General features: G+C 58.5%; 2 protein-coding genes across 2 annotated transcripts in view; both read left to right on the top strand.

Annotated features, from left to right (window-relative positions):
• The window catches only part of CRHR1 (corticotropin releasing hormone receptor 1), a 43,450-nt gene extending 36,979 nt beyond the window's left edge, over positions 1–6,471 (top strand). Inside the window, exons 5-13 of the mRNA XM_024573100.4 lie at positions 1,210–1,316; positions 1,858–1,978; positions 2,207–2,360; positions 2,599–2,659; positions 4,674–4,746; positions 4,983–5,068; positions 5,262–5,397; positions 5,554–5,595; positions 6,202–6,471. Of these exons, the coding sequence (XP_024428868.1) occupies positions 1,210–1,316; positions 1,858–1,978; positions 2,207–2,360; positions 2,599–2,659; positions 4,674–4,746; positions 4,983–5,068; positions 5,262–5,397; positions 5,554–5,595; positions 6,202–6,342 (921 nt within the window). The 3' untranslated portion in view covers positions 6,343–6,471. The remainder of the gene's footprint in view (positions 1–1,209; positions 1,317–1,857; positions 1,979–2,206; positions 2,361–2,598; positions 2,660–4,673; positions 4,747–4,982; positions 5,069–5,261; positions 5,398–5,553; positions 5,596–6,201) is intronic.
• Positions 6,472–14,614: 8,143 nt separating this feature from the next.
• SPPL2C (signal peptide peptidase like 2C) lies at positions 14,615–16,642 on the top strand. Its single transcript, XM_024572906.2, has one exon. It carries the CDS (start codon positions 14,615–14,617, stop codon positions 16,640–16,642), a length of 2,028 nt encoding a protein of 675 aa, XP_024428674.2.
• The last annotated feature ends 2,783 nt before the right edge of the window (positions 16,643–19,425 follow it).

Below are 19,425 nucleotides of genomic sequence, written 5' to 3'. Positions count from 1 at the left end.
GTGCTCATCTCGCCTGCCTGGACTGAGAACCAAGCAGTTCTCACGCCGTTTAGGGCTCCCGGGGTGTCATCACCGAGGAGCTCACAGTGTGTGTTTGTGGAAAATTTAACAAAAAGTAACTAAGTACCAGCTCCGGTCAGGCTGGATGTGTGCATGGAGTCTCTGGATTTGGTGTCTGCTGCCAGGTGCTCAGAGCCCCACCCCCACCCCCCATGAGCACAGCCCCCTTCCTCTCTGTCTCCCTCCATTTACACCTCGTTGGGTCTCAGCCCCTAGGAGCCTGAGTCGCTAATGTGTTTCCTGCCGTGTTCCTGAAAGCCTCCACCAGGAACGCCAGCCCCTAGAGCAGAGCCTCTGAGTTCCTGAGGCTCTGGACCTCAGAGGTTCTGCAGTGAGGACACCCCTTCAGGAGGGGGGTGGGGGGTGGCTCCTGTGCCTGCTGGATGTCCTCCTACAGCGGCGCATCCCTTGGGTGAGCGGGCTTGGGTCTCACCTTTCTCATCGGGAAGATGGGTAGGGCCTGACTTGATGGACCATCAATATATGAAATGAATTATGTCATAACACTGGGGACTTTGTTATAGCCCTGAGGCAGGATCCTCTTCACTTAAAGCTGACCCCCTGAGCCAGGAGCAGGCCCTAGAAAGTGAATGACAGAAACTGAGAGAGTTTCCGTGATGTCTGTGGGTGCTAATCCACGGCAGCTCTCCCCCCTCGTTGACAGGGGCAGGCTTCAGCTACAGCAGGAGGGATGCGGGGGTGATCAAGAAGCTGGTGGCTCTGCCCAGAAATGGGGGGCAGAGGGGGAGTCCTGGAGGGTGGTGTCTGCACCCACCAGAGCCAGAGCGTTTGAACTGAAGGGACTCGGGAGTGTGAGAACACACCTGTGAGCCGTGCCCATGCGGCTGTACGTGCAGAACGGGCATGCTGTGTGATGCGGAGTCAAGTTCACTGACGTCTGTCTAACAGCACGGAGCCGTGGACAGAGCATGGGATTCAGGGACAGGTGGACAGTGGGACACAGTCTCAAATCACACAGCGCTGCTCCAGGGCAGCGCAGGACGCCTGGGCTGACTCAGGGAGGGGGTAACTGTTGTTAGTGTTGCCCACTCTGTCCTGGCCACCCACAGGGACTGTCCTCAGACACCCAGCGGGTGCAGGGGTGGGGCTGTTCGGGAGCCTCACCTCCGCCCCTCTCTCCGGCCACAGAAGAAGAGCAAGGTGCACTACCATGTTGCTGTCATCATCAACTACCTGGGCCACTGCGTCTCCATGGTGGCCCTGCTGGTGGCCTTCGTCCTCTTTCTGCGGCTCAGGTGAGAAGTCCCCAGCTCTGTCCCTGGACTTGGAGCAGGGTGAAGTCAGAGGCAGCGGGCCGCTGGGGAGGGGGGTGCTGCCCCCTCAACTCAGTGGGAGGAGGTGACAGATATAGAGTCCCAGGTCTCTTGGAACCTCAGGCAGTCACTTCTGTCCCCCTGCATAGTAACTGCTGGGGGCAGGCAGGGACAATGGGGGACAGCCAAAGCATCAGGGCTAAAAGCTGGGGAGAGGCCTCCCACTGGAGGCCTTGTGCTTTCTGACCCTCAAACCTGGCATCACAGGGAAGGTAGGAGTGCCCACGGGGGAAGGGGCAGCCCTGGTCCTAGAGCATTGGCCGTGGCAGGTTCTGCCCCAGAGCTTAGGTCTGGGCGGGCCATGGGGGGAAGGTCCTGTGTGATTTATCCAGTCAGTCCCCGTTCTGTGGCTCAGTTTCCTCATCCACACACCTGGGCTGGAGTGGTGCTGGTGGCCTGCCCCTCATCCCCTCTCCCTGCTTCTTGCTCTCATCACTCACCCTCCCCTGCCTGCTGCCCCCAGGAGCATCCGGTGCCTCAGAAACATCATCCACTGGAACCTCATCTCGGCCTTCATCCTGCGCAACACCACGTGGTTTGTGGTCCAGCTTACCATGAGCCCCGAAGTCCACCAGAGCAATGTGGTGCGTCCTGGAGGGGCAGGTCCAGGTCAGAGGAGGGGCCCGGGTGGGACTGCCCTGGCAGAGGTGAGGCCAGGGCCAGGCCTTGGGGCCCACGGAACAGGCATGGGTCCTGGGGAGTGCCCCGTATTGCCAAGGGGAGGCCCCAGGCCCAGGGTGGGGTGCTGCTGCTGCTGCTGCCCTAGCCTGTCCCCAGGCTCATTGTCATCTCTGGTGGGGGTGGGGCGGCAGGGCTGGTGCAGGTTGGTGACAGCCGCCTACAACTACTTCCACGTGACCAACTTCTTCTGGATGTTTGGGGAGGGCTGCTACCTGCACACGGCCATCGTGCTCACGTACTCCACCGACCGGCTGCGCAAGTGGATGTTCATCTGCATCGGCTGGGGTGAGCAGGCCGGCCAGCCGGCTGCAGGGCCAGGTTGGGGTGGCGGGGTGTGCATCACAGCCCTCTGCCCCCACTGAGGGGTGGGGGCGGTGGGAGCATCTTGAAGGAGGCGTGTTGGGTGAGTGGGCCCCAGCTCTACCCTGGGGACCCCTATCTACTTCCAGGCCCCAAGCTGCACTGGGGTCCTTACAGCCCAGCACCCCAGCCCCCACTGACTGGCTCTGTGACACCTCCCCAGGTGTGCCTTTCCCCATCATCGTGGCCTGGGCCATTGGGAAGCTGTACTACGACAATGAGAAGTAAGTCACATCCTTCCTTTCTCTGCCCTCGGGGCCCCCTGCACCCCAGGCTCAGGCTTTCAGCCCAGCTCTGCCTGATACCCCTCTAGGGCCTTCAGCCATGTCCCCTTCCCTGTCAGGGCCACAGGTTCTTCATCCATAACGAGAAGGTGCTGGGGGCTGGGCTCACTCCAAGGCTCCTTGCGGTGTCCGAGGTGGGACTGGACAGGCGGATCCAGACCACGTTATCTGTCCTGGGCTCTGACAACAGGCAGGATCACATAGGGGTCCTCCACTGTCTGTGGAGCCAGACTGTCTGGGGTCTGAGCTGTGGCTCCATCACTAGGTAGCTGTATGACCTTGGGCTGCTGTGCCTCAGTTTCCTCATCTATAATGTGGGCATCCTAATAATAGTGCCTCCCTCACAGAGTTGTGGGGGGGGAGGGGGGTTGACATGAGTTAATACGTATTAAGCATTTCGAATAGTGTCCGGCACATAGTAGATGCTGTACAAATGTTTTCTATTAGTTTTAAGACTTGTTTTAACAAGATTCTGTAGGCTTCATAGAAACTGATCCAGACAATCTCAGACACTCCTTCCAGCTCTGAAGTCCTGAGGTGCTTTATGAGACGGATGCTCCCGGCTGCCCCTGAAAACGGGACTTCCGCTGCAGTGACCCTAGCCTTGGCTCGCATTAGAACCACCCAGGACGCTTCAAAAAGTGCCTGTGCCCAGGCTTGGGTGTGATTGGTTCAGAGTGTGGCGCAGGTGCCGGGATGGTTTTTAAATGCCCAGGTTGACTCTTGCCGTGCAGCTGAAATAGAGAACCGCTGAGACAGAGGCAGAGACAGGAGACAAAGTCAGGGGACGTGCCGGGATCTTCTCCACCACAGTGGTTTCGGGAACCCACTGTCTGACTGGGGTTCCAGGAGGCCTCCATCAGTGACAATCCCTCCCCACCATCATAGAGGGCAGCCACTACAACCTCCCTGGAATGGACAAGGGGCCTAAAAAAATTATGTTCACATTTATCAGGGTGATCCTTCCTGACTCTGTTTGCACAGCCAATGGGGTAGGGGCCCAGTCTGGGAGGAGCGGGCAACAGGAGCATCATAAATCTTGGGGGATGGCGCCTGCACCTGCAGGTGTGCAGGTGTGGGTGCTGAGTACGGGGGCGGAAGAGGAAGAACAGGTTTCCCACAGCGGCCTAGAGTACATCTAGGAGGGAAAAGGACACCGAAGTTGGCATGAGTAACTCTGGAGCGCCACCTAGTGTCTAGATGCTGACACTGCGGCAGAGGGGATTCAGACTCAAGGCCAAGGATTGGAGTTGACTCCAGACAGCTCACGTTTGGTCAGCACAATATTATGTGAAAACTTGAATTAGTTGCCAGTCTTTAAAAAGTCAAGATTTTCCACCTAAAAATCTCAGTGCCGGTTTATGGAAGCATTATGAGATCTAGACAGCAGGTCTGCACGCCCACAGGGGCTTTCAATCCATCCACCCTCTAGGCACAAGGAAGTGGGACTTCCTATGGGTCCCATGCCCGCCCACTCCCCACACCTCCCAGAGCTTGCTGGAGGGAGCTCAGGAAAATGCACAGCAAGCCTGCCTCCTACAACAGGTGGAACCTATGGAATTTCTGCCTCAAGACTGCTCACGCTGCAATTGAACAGATTCGGAGGTTGCAGGCTTCTGGGTGCCCACTACATGACCAGCAGGGCACGGCACTGCCAGTGGGCATATGCCAGAGCCACGCGGGGACCTAGGGGAGCAGTGCTGTGTTGGGCCCACACCTTTTCCACTCGGTGGTCTTTGCCATGGTCTCCCCGCCACACTGCCTGCTTCCAGCTTTACATCTAGTAATAGAGGACGTTGCCGTCCTGCAGATGGGATAACGGAGGCACCGTGGTGGGACCAAGTGGCGTGACTGTTTGCCGGGGTTGGAATTGGCCCCACCCTGCTTTGGCCAAGTACCACCCCTCCACCCATGCCACCAAACTGGACTAAGCCTCTGCCCCCTTCTCTTCTAGGTGCTGGTTTGGCAAAAGGCCTGGGGTTTACACTGACTACATCTATCAGGGCCCCATGATCTTGGTCCTACTGGTAAGAACCTGGGTGGGGGGCAGAAGAGAGGGGCACAGTGGGGAGGGGCAACCAGTGCCTACTGGGGACCCAAAGGATCCCTCTGCCTGGAATGTTCGGGTGCTAGTGAAGGTGGGTGAAGAGCAGCAGGGGACACCAAGACCAGACCTGAGATGGCCGAGTCCCTGACCTGTCCACTCGCCCTGGGCATCTTGCACACACACGTCCACACCATCCCGCCATGTGCTCCATTGCAGATCAATTTTATCTTCCTTTTCAACATCGTCCGCATCCTCATGACCAAACTTCGGGCATCCACCACGTCTGAGACCATTCAGTACAGGTAGCTGGTCCTGCCTCCCCCACCCCTGGGGGCTCCAGAGATCCCAGCCTCTGACCCAGGGTCTCTCCCAGCCCTGGCAGTCCCTCCTGAAACCCCGGCTCTTCCTGTCCCAGATGGTCTAAGACCTGCCGCCCCCTCCCCAGTCCCCTCTGGGGTGGGCTGTGACTCTGGGCCTCCCCACCCCCCACCCCAGGAAGGCTGTGAAGGCCACTCTGGTGCTGCTTCCTCTCCTGGGCATCACGTACATGCTGTTCTTCGTGAACCCCGGGGAGGATGAGGTCTCCCAGGTTGTCTTCATCTACTTCAACTCCTTCCTGGAGTCCTTCCAGGTACCCACGCCTACTCCTCCCTCTGCCCTGGCCGCCCGGCACCTCCAGGGGTGGGCCTTCTCCTAAGCTGGGGCCTGGAGGGGCAAGAGGCTGGGGAGGGAAGGGGCTGCCCAGAAACTGGGCGTTCCCTTGACCCTCCTTCTCCCTCCGTCCCAGGGTTTCTTCGTGTCTGTGTTCTACTGTTTCCTCAACAGCGAGGTGAGGACCCTGGGCTGGGGCTCAGGATGGCAGGAGGCCTTTTGGGCCCAGAGATGGTCTATAGTGTCCCTCTGCCCTCCACATGCCAGCCCTCCTCCCTGCCCCCAGGTGCCCATAGGGAAGCACAGGGAGCCCCAAGAGCGTCCGTGCCAGCTGCCCAGGCTGCGCCTGCAGTGGCAAGCCTATTCCTCTGCTCTCGTAGGCGGTTGACGTGAAGGTGTGGGGGCGCTGATCTGGGGCTTCAGTCTCATCCATGTGTCTGTGAAATGGGTTGTTGAAAACCAGGAAGCTGAGCCCTGGGGCAGGGTATGCATGTAGGTTGAAAGCAGGGGTTCTTCGTGGCAAAGGCATGGTTTGTGTGGATTAGAAAAAGGCACCCCTTCCTCAGGACACTTGAAGAAACTGTCCCAACAAATATGCAAGCCAACAGTGTTGCAACAGTGTTCCTTGGCAGCCTCTGTACACCTCCCTCACACCTGTGCCCCACACCTGTGCACTGCTCACCTGGATAGCTGCTTGCCTGTACAACTGCTTATGGCAGCCCTTGGGGAGGGAGGGGCGCTCTGTGACTGGGCCCCAACGTTATGGTCTGCTCTGCACCCACAGGTCCGCTCTGCCATCCGGAAGAGGTGGCACCGATGGCAGGACAAGCACTCCATCCGCGCCCGTGTGGCCCGTGCTATGTCCATCCCCACCTCCCCGACCCGTGTCAGTTTCCACAGCATCAAGCAGTCCACAGCCGTCTGAGCTGGAGGGGCAGCTCCGAGCTCCCTGGTGGGGAAGAGGGTGGCCAGGCTCAGTCGGCTGCCATGTCTGTGGAGGGAACCAGCTCCTTCCCACTCTCTGTGCCATCAGGGGCACTGGCACTGAGGCCTCAGAGCCTCCTCCCCGCTCCCCGGCGGAGCAGGGGTTCTGGCCTGTGAGAGCAGCCACACTCTGGGCCATAGGATGACTGGGTCCAGGGACTCCGGCCACCTCGTGCCCCAGTCCTCCCTGGCGAATGGAGTGGAAATGGGGAGCCAGGAAATCCAAAGCAGCACATGGGTCCCTCCACGAGGTGTCTTCTCCCAGAGCACAAGGTGGCCAGCACACTGAAGACCTGGGGCTTCCTCCACAACTGTGGGGGCCATTCACTGCCCCAGGGGCATCATGGGGAACCCCTGCAACAGCACCCCGACCACCGCGATGCCGCCTCTGGCCCCTGCGATACTTTCCAACACCACCAGGAACCAGGGCTACCTTGCCAGAGACCTGGACACATTAGAAGCTGGTAGTAGCACCAGACAGCAGGCTACGTCACCAGGAATACTCCCAAGCCACCGAAATTTCATCTGGCCCTGTGGCACTGCCACCAGAAATGCCCTGCCTCGCTGCATTGCACCCTTGGACCTTTACTACCCTGCCAGACACACGGGCGCCCTCTCCCTACCCTGCCCCAGGTGTCTCCCGCTTTGTGAGAAGTTGGGTGTGGGAGGGAGTGAACTGCAAGCAAGAGCCAGGGTGTGTCTCAGCCAAAGCTGGTCTCCCTTTGAGGGGGCAGTGGGGGACCATCCAACCTGCTGGCTTAAGGGACCTGGCCTCTGGGCAACCTCTCTGCTGGTCACAGAGAGCTTGCCCGTGGATGGCCTCTAGGACAACATTGTTAGTTAAGCAAAGACAGGAGAAGGGGCAGGCCCCGCAGCCCCTCGCTGGCCCCAGTGCTCTGGAGCAGGACAAGCGGCCCCTGGGTCGATCAGCCAGCTGAGCACTTGCACCCCAGGCATAGACTGGCCCAGTGCGCCCTGGACCCACCCACATCCAGAGGTACTGGACAGCCAGAGCGGGCTTTGGGGGTGTGGGACTGGGAGACAGGTGGTGTATGTAAATAATAATATTTATCTTTCCAACCCGCACCTGTGAGGTCCCGGACTGTGTGGGGCTGGGTGGAGAGCGCCTGTGGGGAAGGGGACAACACCTTCGGTGCTCAGGGCCACGGTGGGTCAGGGAACCTGGTGTCACTCCCACACCTGTCCGGGGTGGGTGCACAGTGAGCCCTGCGAGCTGGTTGCAGACTGAGGAGAACGGGTGGGTCCTGTCGGACCCAGGTGATGAGAACAGCTCTCGTAAGGGGGTGAGTGGTAGGGAGAGACGGGCCGTGGGTGAATGATGGGGGCAGAGGATGGCATGGGCAGGGGCCCAGCTGCAGCAGAGGTGGCAAGGGGACCAGGGAGGAGTGTCCAGGTCCCAGGGGAGGGGCTCAGACGGAAATGGGGCAGGTGGGGAAAGGAAGGGTGAACACACTTAGGCTGTGGGTCCTTGGGGAGCCTACATCAGACACACACCTCTGTCCTCCCACCAGAGGGTCCATGGGTGTTTATCCACCAGCCCCTTCATTCCAGGGGGTGGGGAGAAGGCCGGTACCACAGGTGGTTAATCCCCCTGCACTTCCCACCACCACTGGGGCCACAAGGAGGACAAGGGGGAGCGCCCAGCCACAGCGGCGGGTGCAGGGGTGCACCAAAACCCCACCCCTAGCCTCTGGGCCTCTACCACAGGTGCGTGTGAGTACGGGCGTGTAGTGCCAGAGCATGGGGGGCTGGGGGGATGGGCTGGGATGACATGCTGAGAGCCCTGAAGCTCCTTGGAAGGAAGGGAGGTGCTGCAGGTGGGGGAGAAGCTAGGGGGTGTCCCTAAAAGCTATGTGGGGCACCCTGCTCTGTCTACTCCAGCACTGTCCCCTTAAGTAGAGGGATGGGGAAGGGGACCAGCTGAACAGGAGATGTGGGAAGGGGGGTCAGGGAACACCACGACACAGATAGGCTCACGGTGTCCAGAACAACTGGGGGAGGAGCCCCATAGAGTCCTGGCTGGCAGGAGGGACCAGAAGTGACTGATGAGGCCACCACAGAGGCATCTTTCTCGACTGCGTGCCACTCAACGGAGGAGAAGTGAGGAAAGGAGGCTTTTCTCGGACTGTGTCCGGATGTGGGGGCGGGGCTTCCCTGGGATGGAGGAGCCTGAGCGGGGCTGGTAGACTCTGAGGAGGTTGCATAGACAAGACGTCCTGAGGGGGCAGTTGGGGCAGTGACTCCCTTCCCTGCTTGTGCCTCCTGGTAGCTTGAGCTGATGGGGTCCCTCCCAGCGCCTACTGTTTGCACAGCCCTGTGTGAGGGACAGATGAGCAACACCCCCCAGGACCGATGCCAGCCACCGACCACTCAGCGCAGAGCTGCTGACTTTGGAAGGTCATCAGAGGATCTATAGAGAGCTCCCTGCGCAGGCAGAGGCTGCTCCAGATGGGCCTCAGGACCTCTGCTATGCAGAGACTGGAAGGGCAGAGAGGCTGCTTCAAGCACAGCTGGGAACACCTGGGCCCCGAAGAACTGCAGCTCCTGGGCCAGGGGCTGGTGCCCAGAATTTAACCCTTCCTCAGCCGGTGTGTGTTCTGGGCTCCAGGACCAGGGTGAAGGCAGGCCCCCAGTCATCCTGCCCTGAGGACTGGCTTGTGGGTGGGGCAGGAAGGGGGGGATGGGTGCAGTCCTACAGGCGGACAGACACAGCTCAATACACTTCAGGGAGGGGGTCCCTGTGGCACAGGCCCCTCTCTCCAGCCAAAGAACACAGTCACTAAAACTACCCTGCCTGAGCCCATTTCTCCTGGGGACCCTCCCTCAGGGGCACAGATCGGCAGCGGAGGGAGAACCACAGTGAGTTGTTTTGATTTTCCACTGGGGCTCCCCCCACCTCCCTGAGTGTGACAGCTGACCCTGCCCTGGGGTCCTCTGCTTCCCCTGCTGCCCCCTCAGCCCCCTTGGACCAGGACCGGGAGGGCATCAGATCTGGGAAATGCGCTCGTTAGAACAGGAGGGAGACTCGGGAACCCAGGTAAAAATTCCTTCATCTTGGGCACCTGATCTGTCTGCAATCCACAGAATCCTCTATAACGCTTGTCCAGTTGTCACCGAGCCGATGGAGGTAGGAACCAGCCCGTTTTACAGCCGAGGAAGCTGAGGCCTGGTGACTCCCCTGAGATCGACAGTCCTCTGGCTCCAAGGCCAGCGCTCTTTCTACCCCCTCAGTTGACTAAAGTCACTGGGCTTGAATCTGGGGACACCGGGACTGATAGAGCAGCTCTGGGGGAGGAGGCAGCAAGGAGGCCTCAGCATTTCTGGCCAGTGCAGGCCAGGCCACCAGAAGCCTCTGGGGGTCTCTCTGCACCCACCCAGGCTCTGCCTGGCCCACAAGAGGATGCCAGTGGCCTTAGACTTCAAACTCAACTGCCTGACTTCAAACTCAACTGCCCACCCTTGGTCCAAACAGAGGGCGGTGCTCCCTGCACTTCACCGGCAGCGACACTGTCATGGACTGAGTGTTTATGGGGTGCCAGGCACGGCAGAGCCCCTCCCATGCTGACCTCCTCTACTCTCCACCACCCTGTGAGGCCGGTGCTGTTGTGCCCATTTAACAGATGTTGAAAGCCAAGCCCAGAGAGGCTGAGAGCTGCCCAAGGGCACCCAGCAGAGGCATGACTGGGTGTGAGTCCAGTCTGGCCTCACTCAACCTCCACTGTGTTTAACTTTGTAGGGTGCCCCTCCCTGCCCTACTGCCCCCTCCAAGGCCCTCCCTGGGGAAATTCTTCAGTTTTCCCAGTTTGTAGACAAACAGCACACAGAGAGAGGCAAAGCTAGATGTCAGAGTGGGTGTCTGAAGCATGACCCTCGGGTGGACCTCTCTGAACCCAGCCCCGTCTCCAGACCGACCACAGGCTGCCAGCCTCCCAACTTCCCCCGCCCCTGCTCCATCTCCAGGTGTCACTTCCCACCCTCAGTGTCCCGCCAAGCCCTGCAGACCCTGCTGGGCAGGCTCGGGGGCCAGAGAGGCGCAGGCCACACGTATTTTTCAAAGCTCCCAGTGTGTTGGAACCACCAGTGAGATCGGCATTTGGAGATCACCCCAGAGACCACCAGGAGAACCCCAACCCGCCTGTCCTGGGCGCAGTGCCCCACAGGGGACTGCAGTGGGTCCTGGGTTTGCTGTACTTTAAATTGTGGTAAAATACGCATAACGTAGAACCGACCATCTCGCCCACGTTCAAGTGCACACTCAGTGTCGTCAGTACATTCGCCATGTTCGACCATCACCACCGTCTACTTCCAGAACCTGCTCACCACCCTCGTGGAAACCCCGTACCTTAAACGCCCACTCCCCATTCCACCTTCCCCCAGCCTCTGGCCGCCACAAACCCGCTTTCTGCCCCTACAGATTTGCCTGTTTTTGATATTTCATAAAAGTAGGGTCATGCAATATTTGTCCTTTCGTGATTACCTTCTTCCCTTAGGGCAATGTCGCTGAGGCTCATCCACAGTGTAGGAGCCCGTGTCAGGACACCATCCCTTCCTGTAGCTGAGTGGTGGGTAGTCTTTCCCTTATCTGGACGACACGTGAAAATAAACCCTTTATTTACCCGTCCATCAGGTGAAGGACACTTGGGTCCTTCCCACCAACCCCAAGCTGTCACCAGCAGTGCTGCTTGAACGCCCGTCTTCGATTCTCTCAGGTAGATGCCCGGGAGTGCCACTGCTGGGTCGGATGGTGACCGTCCCCAACAGCAGCGCATGAGGATGCCCATTTCTCCACATTTTCATCAAAACTTGTTATGACCCATGTTTTTGATAACAGCCATCCCAGTGGGTGTGTTGGTCCTTGGTTTCTAAAAGATTCAAGGCTCCCTGAGGGGACCGTGGGGCCCCAGTGAGGGAACAGACCGGATGACAGGAGCTGGGGGCCCACACGGGGTTTTATCCCCACAGATCTTGGTAAGGAGCTGGCTGGCCCCACTGCGCCCAGCCCCGCGTGCTCGCTGCAGAGAGGTGCGCCCGGTCTAGACACCACCACACTCAGATAAGAATGGTGTCAGCCAAGTGTCCCCTCCCTAAGGACCCTGGCCAGAGCGCCAGTCCTTCCTCTTCCACAGGAGCCCAGCAAAGGGGCAGCCGGCCCCTGCTCCACTTTCTCCAGCCCCAGCCAGGGTGCACTCAGCAGCCCCTGGTGTTTGTTCCCTGATGCATTTCTGACAGTTAACTGGTCATTGCAACGACTGCTTTGTAATCTGATTAGATGTTATGTTAATGGGTGGCACAGAAGTGCACAGACAGCGAGTGATGTTCCTTAGGAAAACTCAGCTGAATGGTTTGAAAGGCACATCTGAGACACACACACAAAAATAGCCATCAAATTAGGTGGCAGGAGACATGTAAATAAATGAACGGCAGGACACTGTCAGAGTCTACACGGTTCCCCTTGCCAACCGCTCTGCAAGGCCCTTCGAGCTCTCCCTCCATCTCAAGGAGTGCAAAGCTGGACGGCAGAGATGGGCCCCATTGGTGTGGATTTCATAAGGAAGGCGACCAGGGACTGAGAGGGATGGACCCCCTGGTAAACGAGAGGCCTTAAGGAAGGTCAGCGACTGTGCTTACTCCTTGGAAGTGAAAATAAAATGTGTGTTCATGGGTTCAATTGTTTCAAAAACCGGTATGTTGAGATCCTAACCACAGTGTCTGTGACTGTGACCATATATAGGGCCTTTTGCGGATATGATCCAGTTAAGGTAAGGCCCCCGGATGGATCCCAGTCCAATGTGACTGATGTCCTTGAGAGAAGACAAGAGATGCAGAGACACACAGGGAGAACGCCTTGCCACACGCAACAGAGGCAGGGACTGCAGTGATGTGGCTAGGAGCCAAGGAGCTCCGGGGGTTGCCTTCCACCACCTCAGTCAGGAGAGATAGGAAGGGTTCCACCTGGAGTCTCAGAGGCACACCCTGTGCTCACCTTGGTTTTGGACTTTCGGGGTGTGCTCGGACTGCTGTAAGAAATACCGTAGACTGGGGGGCTTAAATGGCAGCACTTATTTCTCACAGATCCCGAAATCCAAGATCAAGGGGCCCCCTGAGTCAGTTCCTGGTGAGAGCGCACGCCCCGGTTTGCAGACAGCCACCCCCTGCTCTGTCCTCACAGGTTAGAGACTGCGATCACCTCTCTTGTCTCTTCTTATAAGGGCACCAATCCCATTTATGACATAATTGCCTCCCCAAGGCCTCCGGGTACCATCACACTGGAGACCAGAGACTACAACACATAGAACGGGGGCAGGGGGGCACAAAAACACGTGGTCCATGGCAGATTTGTGGCCTCAGACTGTGAGAAAGCAGACCCCTGAATTAAGCCACCCAGTCTGTGATCGATCATTTGCTAAGACAACCCAAGGAACCGACTCAATGTATAAAGCACATAGGTGACGTTTTAAAGATTCCCCTCTGAATCAACTTTCTCAGTGACCCCACCTCCGCCTCAGTCCCACTCCTCTGGGGTGAGTGCCCTGAGCGCACCGTGCAGAGCAGGGCAGAGCGGGGTTAGCCACAGGCTCCACTGCCCAGTAGCCTGGGTTCGAAGCTTGTCTCTACCACTGAAGCATCACCTTGGAAAAGTTTCTTCACTGCCCTGTGCCTCGGTCCCTTCTACTGTAAAACAGGGTCACTCAGTCACGCATCCCACACATATTTCCCGAGCAGCAGGGGAGAGTAGCTCAGGTTCCCATCTTACTGGAACTAAACAAGGAAACACAAAAACAAGCAAAAGCCTAGGCAAGTGCCCTGACCAGTGCGTCTCAGTTGGTTGGGTGTCATCCTGCACAGCGAAAGGTGGGGTTTCAATTCCTGGTCAAGGCACATGCCCGGGTTGCGGGTTCAAGTCCCCGGTGAGGGCAACTGATGTTTCTCTCCTATCAATGTTTTCCCCCTCTCTTTCTCCCTCTCTTCCCCTCTCCCTAAAATTAAATAAAATCTCTTTTTTTTAAGTAAATCCTGAATTGTGATCATGACATGCTAAGAGGGGGCTACTTTCTCCCGGCCATGTAGTGGAGACGTCACTGGAGTTGAGGCATGGAGACAGGCAGAGCAGAGCAGCAGGGCCAGGAGCCCTCGGGCATTCGGACAGCTGGGCAGACTCCTGGTAGTTCCCTGCACAGGGCAAGGCCCAAGAGATGTGTCTGGAGACCAGGGCTGGGGCCCTAGGGGTGGGCTTCTCCGAGCCACCATGGGGGTGTTCAGGTGAGGCTCAGCTAACGTGACAGACCCAATAAACCAACAGCTTAAGGAAGGTAACGTGTCACCATCGGCGGTGAGCATCCCAGGCCACTGCTCCATGCAGACGTCCAGGGACCCAGTTCCTTCCTCTGCATCCCTTAGGACAATGTCCTCCTTTCCAGACGATGATGACCTGCTGCCTGTGACTGACTTGTGAGAGGGGGAAGGAGAGGGACAAGGAGCCCACAGTTTCTGTGCAGGCCTCTGAAGGGCTCACATGACTTGTGCTCAGCTCCACGGGCAAGAAATGACCACGTGGCTATTCCTTACTCCAAGGGAGGCTGGCAGTGAAATTCCAGTCACTCGCCAGTAGAAATGGGCACAGATTTAAAGGACAGCTCACAGCCTCAGGCTAGGTGGGTAACGCCTCCTTGTAGAGACATAACGAGGACAGGACAAATACCTGGCACCTAGTAGGAGCTCAACGAAAGTGATCATAGGGGTCAGAGCTCGCAGGAGCCTCAGAAACTCTCTGATCCAATGTGCCCAGCTCTTCGCTGCTAAAGAAACAGGTGCAGAGAGGAGAGGCATCTGCCTGGGTCACCCAGCAGGCAAAGGACAGAAGTTGGTTCCGAAACCTGTCTGGGATCTTCAACCCCATCCTCCCACATCTTATTTCAAATTACCTGGCTCAGCCCCACCTGGGGGTGGGGCAGAGAACAGGGACCCAGATAACCCCTCTACACAGAGGCAGTGTTGAGGGACAGGCTCCTGAGACAGGCCCTGTTTTCTGCAGTGGTGCCCTGAGCCCCAGGGGCCCAGCTTTATGACTAGGTAGGTGTGGCCCTGGTTTCTGGGATGGGAGGCCACACTGCTCTGTGACAGAGGGCCACGCCCAGCCCCTGGGAGAGGGACCTGGGCTGCGAGCTGCTGCCACATCGGGGTGACTGAGGAGCATGGCGTGCCTGGGTTTCCTCCTCCTCCTTCTCGCCAGTGCAGTGGCCCGGGGTGAATATGGCGTGGTCCACGTGGTGTCACAGAATTGGAGCAAGGACTACTGTGTGCTGTTCAGCTCGGATTATGTCACCCTGCCCCGGGACCTACGCCACGCCCCACTCCTGCCGCTGTATGATGGCACCTCGGCACCCTGGTGCCCTGGCGAGGATGACTCCCACCGGGCCCCGTCCAGCTCCCCCAGCCAGCAGCCTCTCCACCGGACCACCGCCCTGGTCATGAGGGGCAACTGCAGCTTCTACACTAAGGGCTGGCTGGCGCAGGTCCGAGGCGCCCACGGGCTGCTCATCGTGAGCCGGGTCGGCGGCCAGCAGTGCTCAGACACCACCCTGGCATCCCAGGACCCCCGCAAGCCCCGGCCAGACCTCACCATCCCCGTGGCCATGCTCCGATACACAGACATGCTCGACATCCTCGGCCACACCCATGGCGGTGCCGTGGTCCGTGTGGCCTTGTACGCGCCTCCAGAGCCCATCCTCGACTACAACATGGTGGTCATCTTCATCCTGGCCATAGGCACCGTGGCCGCGGGCGGCTACTGGGCTGGCCTGACGGAGGCTGATCGGCTGCAGCGGCGCCGGGCCCGAGGAGGAGGGGGGCCTGGGGGTCACAATCAACAGGAAGCAGTGGCAGCCCAGGGGGTGCAAAAGGAAAAAGCTGAGGACACAGCCGTGGACTTCACACCGGCCATGACGGGAGCAGTGGTCGCCATGTCCTGCTGCATCATGCTGCTGCTCTACTTCTTCTACGACTGCTTCGTCTACATCATGATCGCCATCTTCGGCCTGGGGGCGGGCACCGGCCTCTACAGCTGCCTGGCCCCCCTGGTGCACTACCTGCCCCTGCAGCAATACCAGTGGCCCCTGCCTGGCCGCCGGGCCTGTCTGCCGCTGCCCCTGCTGCTGCTGGGCAGCCTGTGCACGGCGGTGACCGTCCTCTGGGTTGTCTACCGCAATGAGGACCGCTGGGCTTGGCTCCTGCAGGACGCGCTGGGCATGGCCTACTGCCTGTTCGTCCTGCAGCGTGTGCGGCTGCCCAAACTCAAGAACTGCACCTCCTTCCTGCTGGCCCTGCTGGCCTTCGATGTGTTCTTCGTCTTCATCACGCCCCTCCTCACCAGGACTGGTGAGAGCATCATGGTGGAGGTGGCCTCGGGCCCAGCAGATTCCTCGAGCCACGAGAGGCTGCCCATGGTGCTCAGAGTGCCCCGGTTGAGCTTCTCGGCCTTGACCCTGTGTGACCAGCCCTTCACCATCCTCGGCTTCGGTGACATCGTGGTCCCAGGCTTCCTGGTTGCCTACTGTCATCGCTTTGATGTGCAAATGCGCTCACGCCAGGTCTACTTCGTGGCCTGCACCGTGGCTTATGCTGTGGGTCTGCTGGTCACTTTTGCTGCCATGGTCCTCATGCAGATGGGTCAGCCCGCCCTGCTCTACCTGGTGTCCAGCACCCTGCTCACCAGCCTGGCCGTGGCTGCCTGCCGCCAAGAGCTGACCCTCTTCTGGACTGGCCAAGGCAGAGCCAAGACACCCGCCCGGCCTGTGGCAGGGCTCCGTGGTGCCCATTCAGTTGCCTCCAGGCGGAAGTGGGAGGATACAGCAGATGTCTACATAGCCACCAAGCCTGAGGGGGCTACCAACCACTGGGCAGGGGTCTTAGACAGCAACTCCAAGGAGGACACTGCCAGGATCGTCACCATAGCTGAGGATGAAGCCACCAGCCTGGTTAGCTACAGTGACAGCTCCGAGGGCTGGAGTGATGCCATCCTGGCCCCCAAGGAGCTGGCCTGGGCCTCCCCAAGGGCCTTGGAGGAGCCTGTGGCACGGGGGCCACTGATGCCATCCCCCTCAGAGCTGGGCCATGCCCAGGCCCAGGCCCAGGCCCAGGCTGCTGACCTGCTCTGGATGGGGCTGCATAAAAGGATGAGCATGAAGGTAAAGAAGAGCATGTCGACCCAGGCTCCCTTGTGAAGGCACACATAGCAAAAAGAAATCGGGGCATTAAAGATATTCCAGATCTACCCAGCCGATCCTCTTTGTTGGTTAGGATGATAGGAAAGCAGCAGCCATGGAATAAATCCACGCAGGGCCCAGAGGGTCCCAAGGATAGTTACCACCCCAAATTGTGCAGAGGGGGAAACAGAGGCTCAGAGAGGCACACGACTCGCACAAAGTGGCTTAGTGAGGTCAAGATTTTCTCCCAGGGCTTGCCAGGCAGTGACTTCATCTCTTCCTGCCTCCCCAACTCCCACCAGACTCGTTAGGGTGGCAGACAGGCCCCACCCCGTCCCTGCAGCCCTTCCCTGTGCTCAGGTCCAGCTGGGCCATCACTATTCCTCGATCACGCCATGTCCTCTACGCTATTCCCTCTGGCTGGGATGACCTTCCCACTCCAAATTCCCAACCCATCTCCCTGGCTCACTAAAACATTCCTCGGCATCCTCGCAGCATCAGCTCACAGCTGTCCTGTCTGCTAAACACCCCTGCTCTGAGCAACCCAGGCGGCAGCACCACACCCAGGGGTTCTTCATAGACACCGAGCGCGCACACCGAGACACCGAGGCTGTGTGCCTCACCCGGTGATGGGCACCAAGGCAGGCGGCTGTCTCGCTGGGGGATGGGTGGGAAGTGGGACACAGACAAGAACCAACCCGAGGATTGTCTGAGAGAGGAGAGTGGAAGGGTTGGCGCTGGCATGGAAGAATTTAGGAGATAGCGGCTCTATTTCCCATGCTGCCTTCATCAAATCTGGCTAATAGGCAAGTCTCTTAACCCTTTGGGGTCTCGGTTGTCTCGTCTTTGTAATAGGACTTATAATACCATGTCTACCTGAAGACAGGCATGGACGAGATGACCCCTTGAGGACCCCATGTTTTTTTAGGCCATATGGTGTGTTTATATGCTGCTGCAGCAGAGCAAACAAACTCTGGGTTGAGGGAAGGCTTCCTGGAGGAGGCTACATTGGAGGTAAGGGCATCACATCCTAAGGGCAGTGTGTGGTACAGTAGTTAGAGTTCTAGAGCCAGCTGTCAACCGGAAATTCTTATTCTACTACTGACCTGTACTGTGTCACTGAGCAAATGACTTAACCTCTCAGTGCCTCAGTTTCCTTATCTGTGAAATGGGATGATAATGACCCCCCATGGGGTTTTGGTGAGGTTTGAATGAGTATATGTCGGGTGATTAACACCATGTCTACATGTAGGATGAGCTCTATGGATGCTTATTTATATTGTTTCCCTTTGTGAAAGCCTTTCAGAATCAAATCCAACTCCTACAAGGCCTTTAAGTTCTGGCCCCGACCTCCTCCCGTTTTCCCTCCACGCCCGACATTCCTGCACCTACCATCACAAGGGAGTGGACAGCAGACCCCACACCACTACTGTCCCCCCAGGGCCCTCCCACAGGCTGGTTCCTCTTACCCTCCTTCCACCCCCAGAATTGGGCCTGGCCAGCCATTTCCTCCAGTCCCAGCTCAAATGCCCCCTCCTCCAAGGCCTTCCTTGATGATCTTTCCTAAAGTAGCCCCCAACCTCAATCACATTACTGTACACGCTGTTTGCTAGTTTTCTTATCCACCCCCCTGCCCCCTGTTGAAAATCAGCTACTTGATCAGCTACTTTCAGGGCCTAGAACAAGGCCCTGTGTGGAGTAGATGCTTGATGTATGTTTGTTGGAGATGAAGGAAGGAAGGAAGGAAGGATTGAGGAATTAATCCATCTTGAACCACGGAGAAAGAGTGGACCCCATGAGGTAAGGTTCCCAGGCCACCTCCCTGGCTACCTGCAGGGCCTTGGTTGTATGAAGTCTCAACTCTTAGGGGACTGGCTGGGCACTGGGGGTGGGGGTTAGGGGGCTCATGGGGGTTCAGGTAATGGGCATCTTAAAGGAAGTCCCCCTTGCTGGTCCCCTCGGCAAATAGCACCTGACAGCCTGGGCTGGACAAGGGCAGCATGAGGAACCCAGGCCAGGACCCCGACCGAAGGTGTTGACAGCCTCTCCTGCTGGAGCCAGAGGCCATCTGGCCAGGACAGAGGGGCCTCCACAGGCCCTGGCTCTTCCCCAGCCCAGGCAGCCTCCCACTGCTGATTTGCGTCACTGGGCCTGCCAGGGGTGGGCTACACCCCTCTGCCAGGCCCAAGGGGGAGGGCTGGACAGAGCCAAGCCTCTTGGCACCCCCTCAGCCCACCAGACTGGGGGACAAGGGAACTCTTCTCTCCCAGAAACTTGCAGCCGGGGTGGCTTTGAGGACACTGGGCTAGAGCTCCCTGCAGCAAGGCGGGTGCCTGCGGCCAAGGAGAGGATTCTGCAGGGGAGGGCCTGGCCATGTCCGCGTCTGAGCACCACAGAGTCCCACTCTGCCCTCGCTGCTCCACCCGACAGGGGCGAACACTCAGAGAACATTTCATCTACAAAATCAGGAGAATAACACGACCGACCCCAGGGGTTGTGCTTGGTATTAGACCACGCGGGTGAGGAGCTGAGCCTGGACGCAGAATCTGCACTGCTACTCTGTGATGACCCACGGTCCCCTGCACCTCCCTTGGCTCCCAGAGCCATGCTCCTCTTAGCTTTGGGCTCAGCCTCACTTTGCCAGTCCCCTTCCCAGGGACTGGGCCAAACCCAGGTACCTGGACCAAGTTGCCACCTGTTAGAGGTACCCAGAACTGCAGCCCCCACCTGAATGTCAGAGAAACACAGGGCACTGCACGTGTGTGTGTACACCCATGTGTACACATGTCCACATCTATACT

Source organism: Desmodus rotundus, chromosome 9, assembly GCF_022682495.2.
Source record: "Desmodus rotundus isolate HL8 chromosome 9, HLdesRot8A.1, whole genome shotgun sequence".
NCBI lineage: Eukaryota > Metazoa > Chordata > Mammalia > Chiroptera > Phyllostomidae > Desmodus > Desmodus rotundus.
This window is presented reverse-complemented; position numbering and strand designations above follow the sequence as displayed.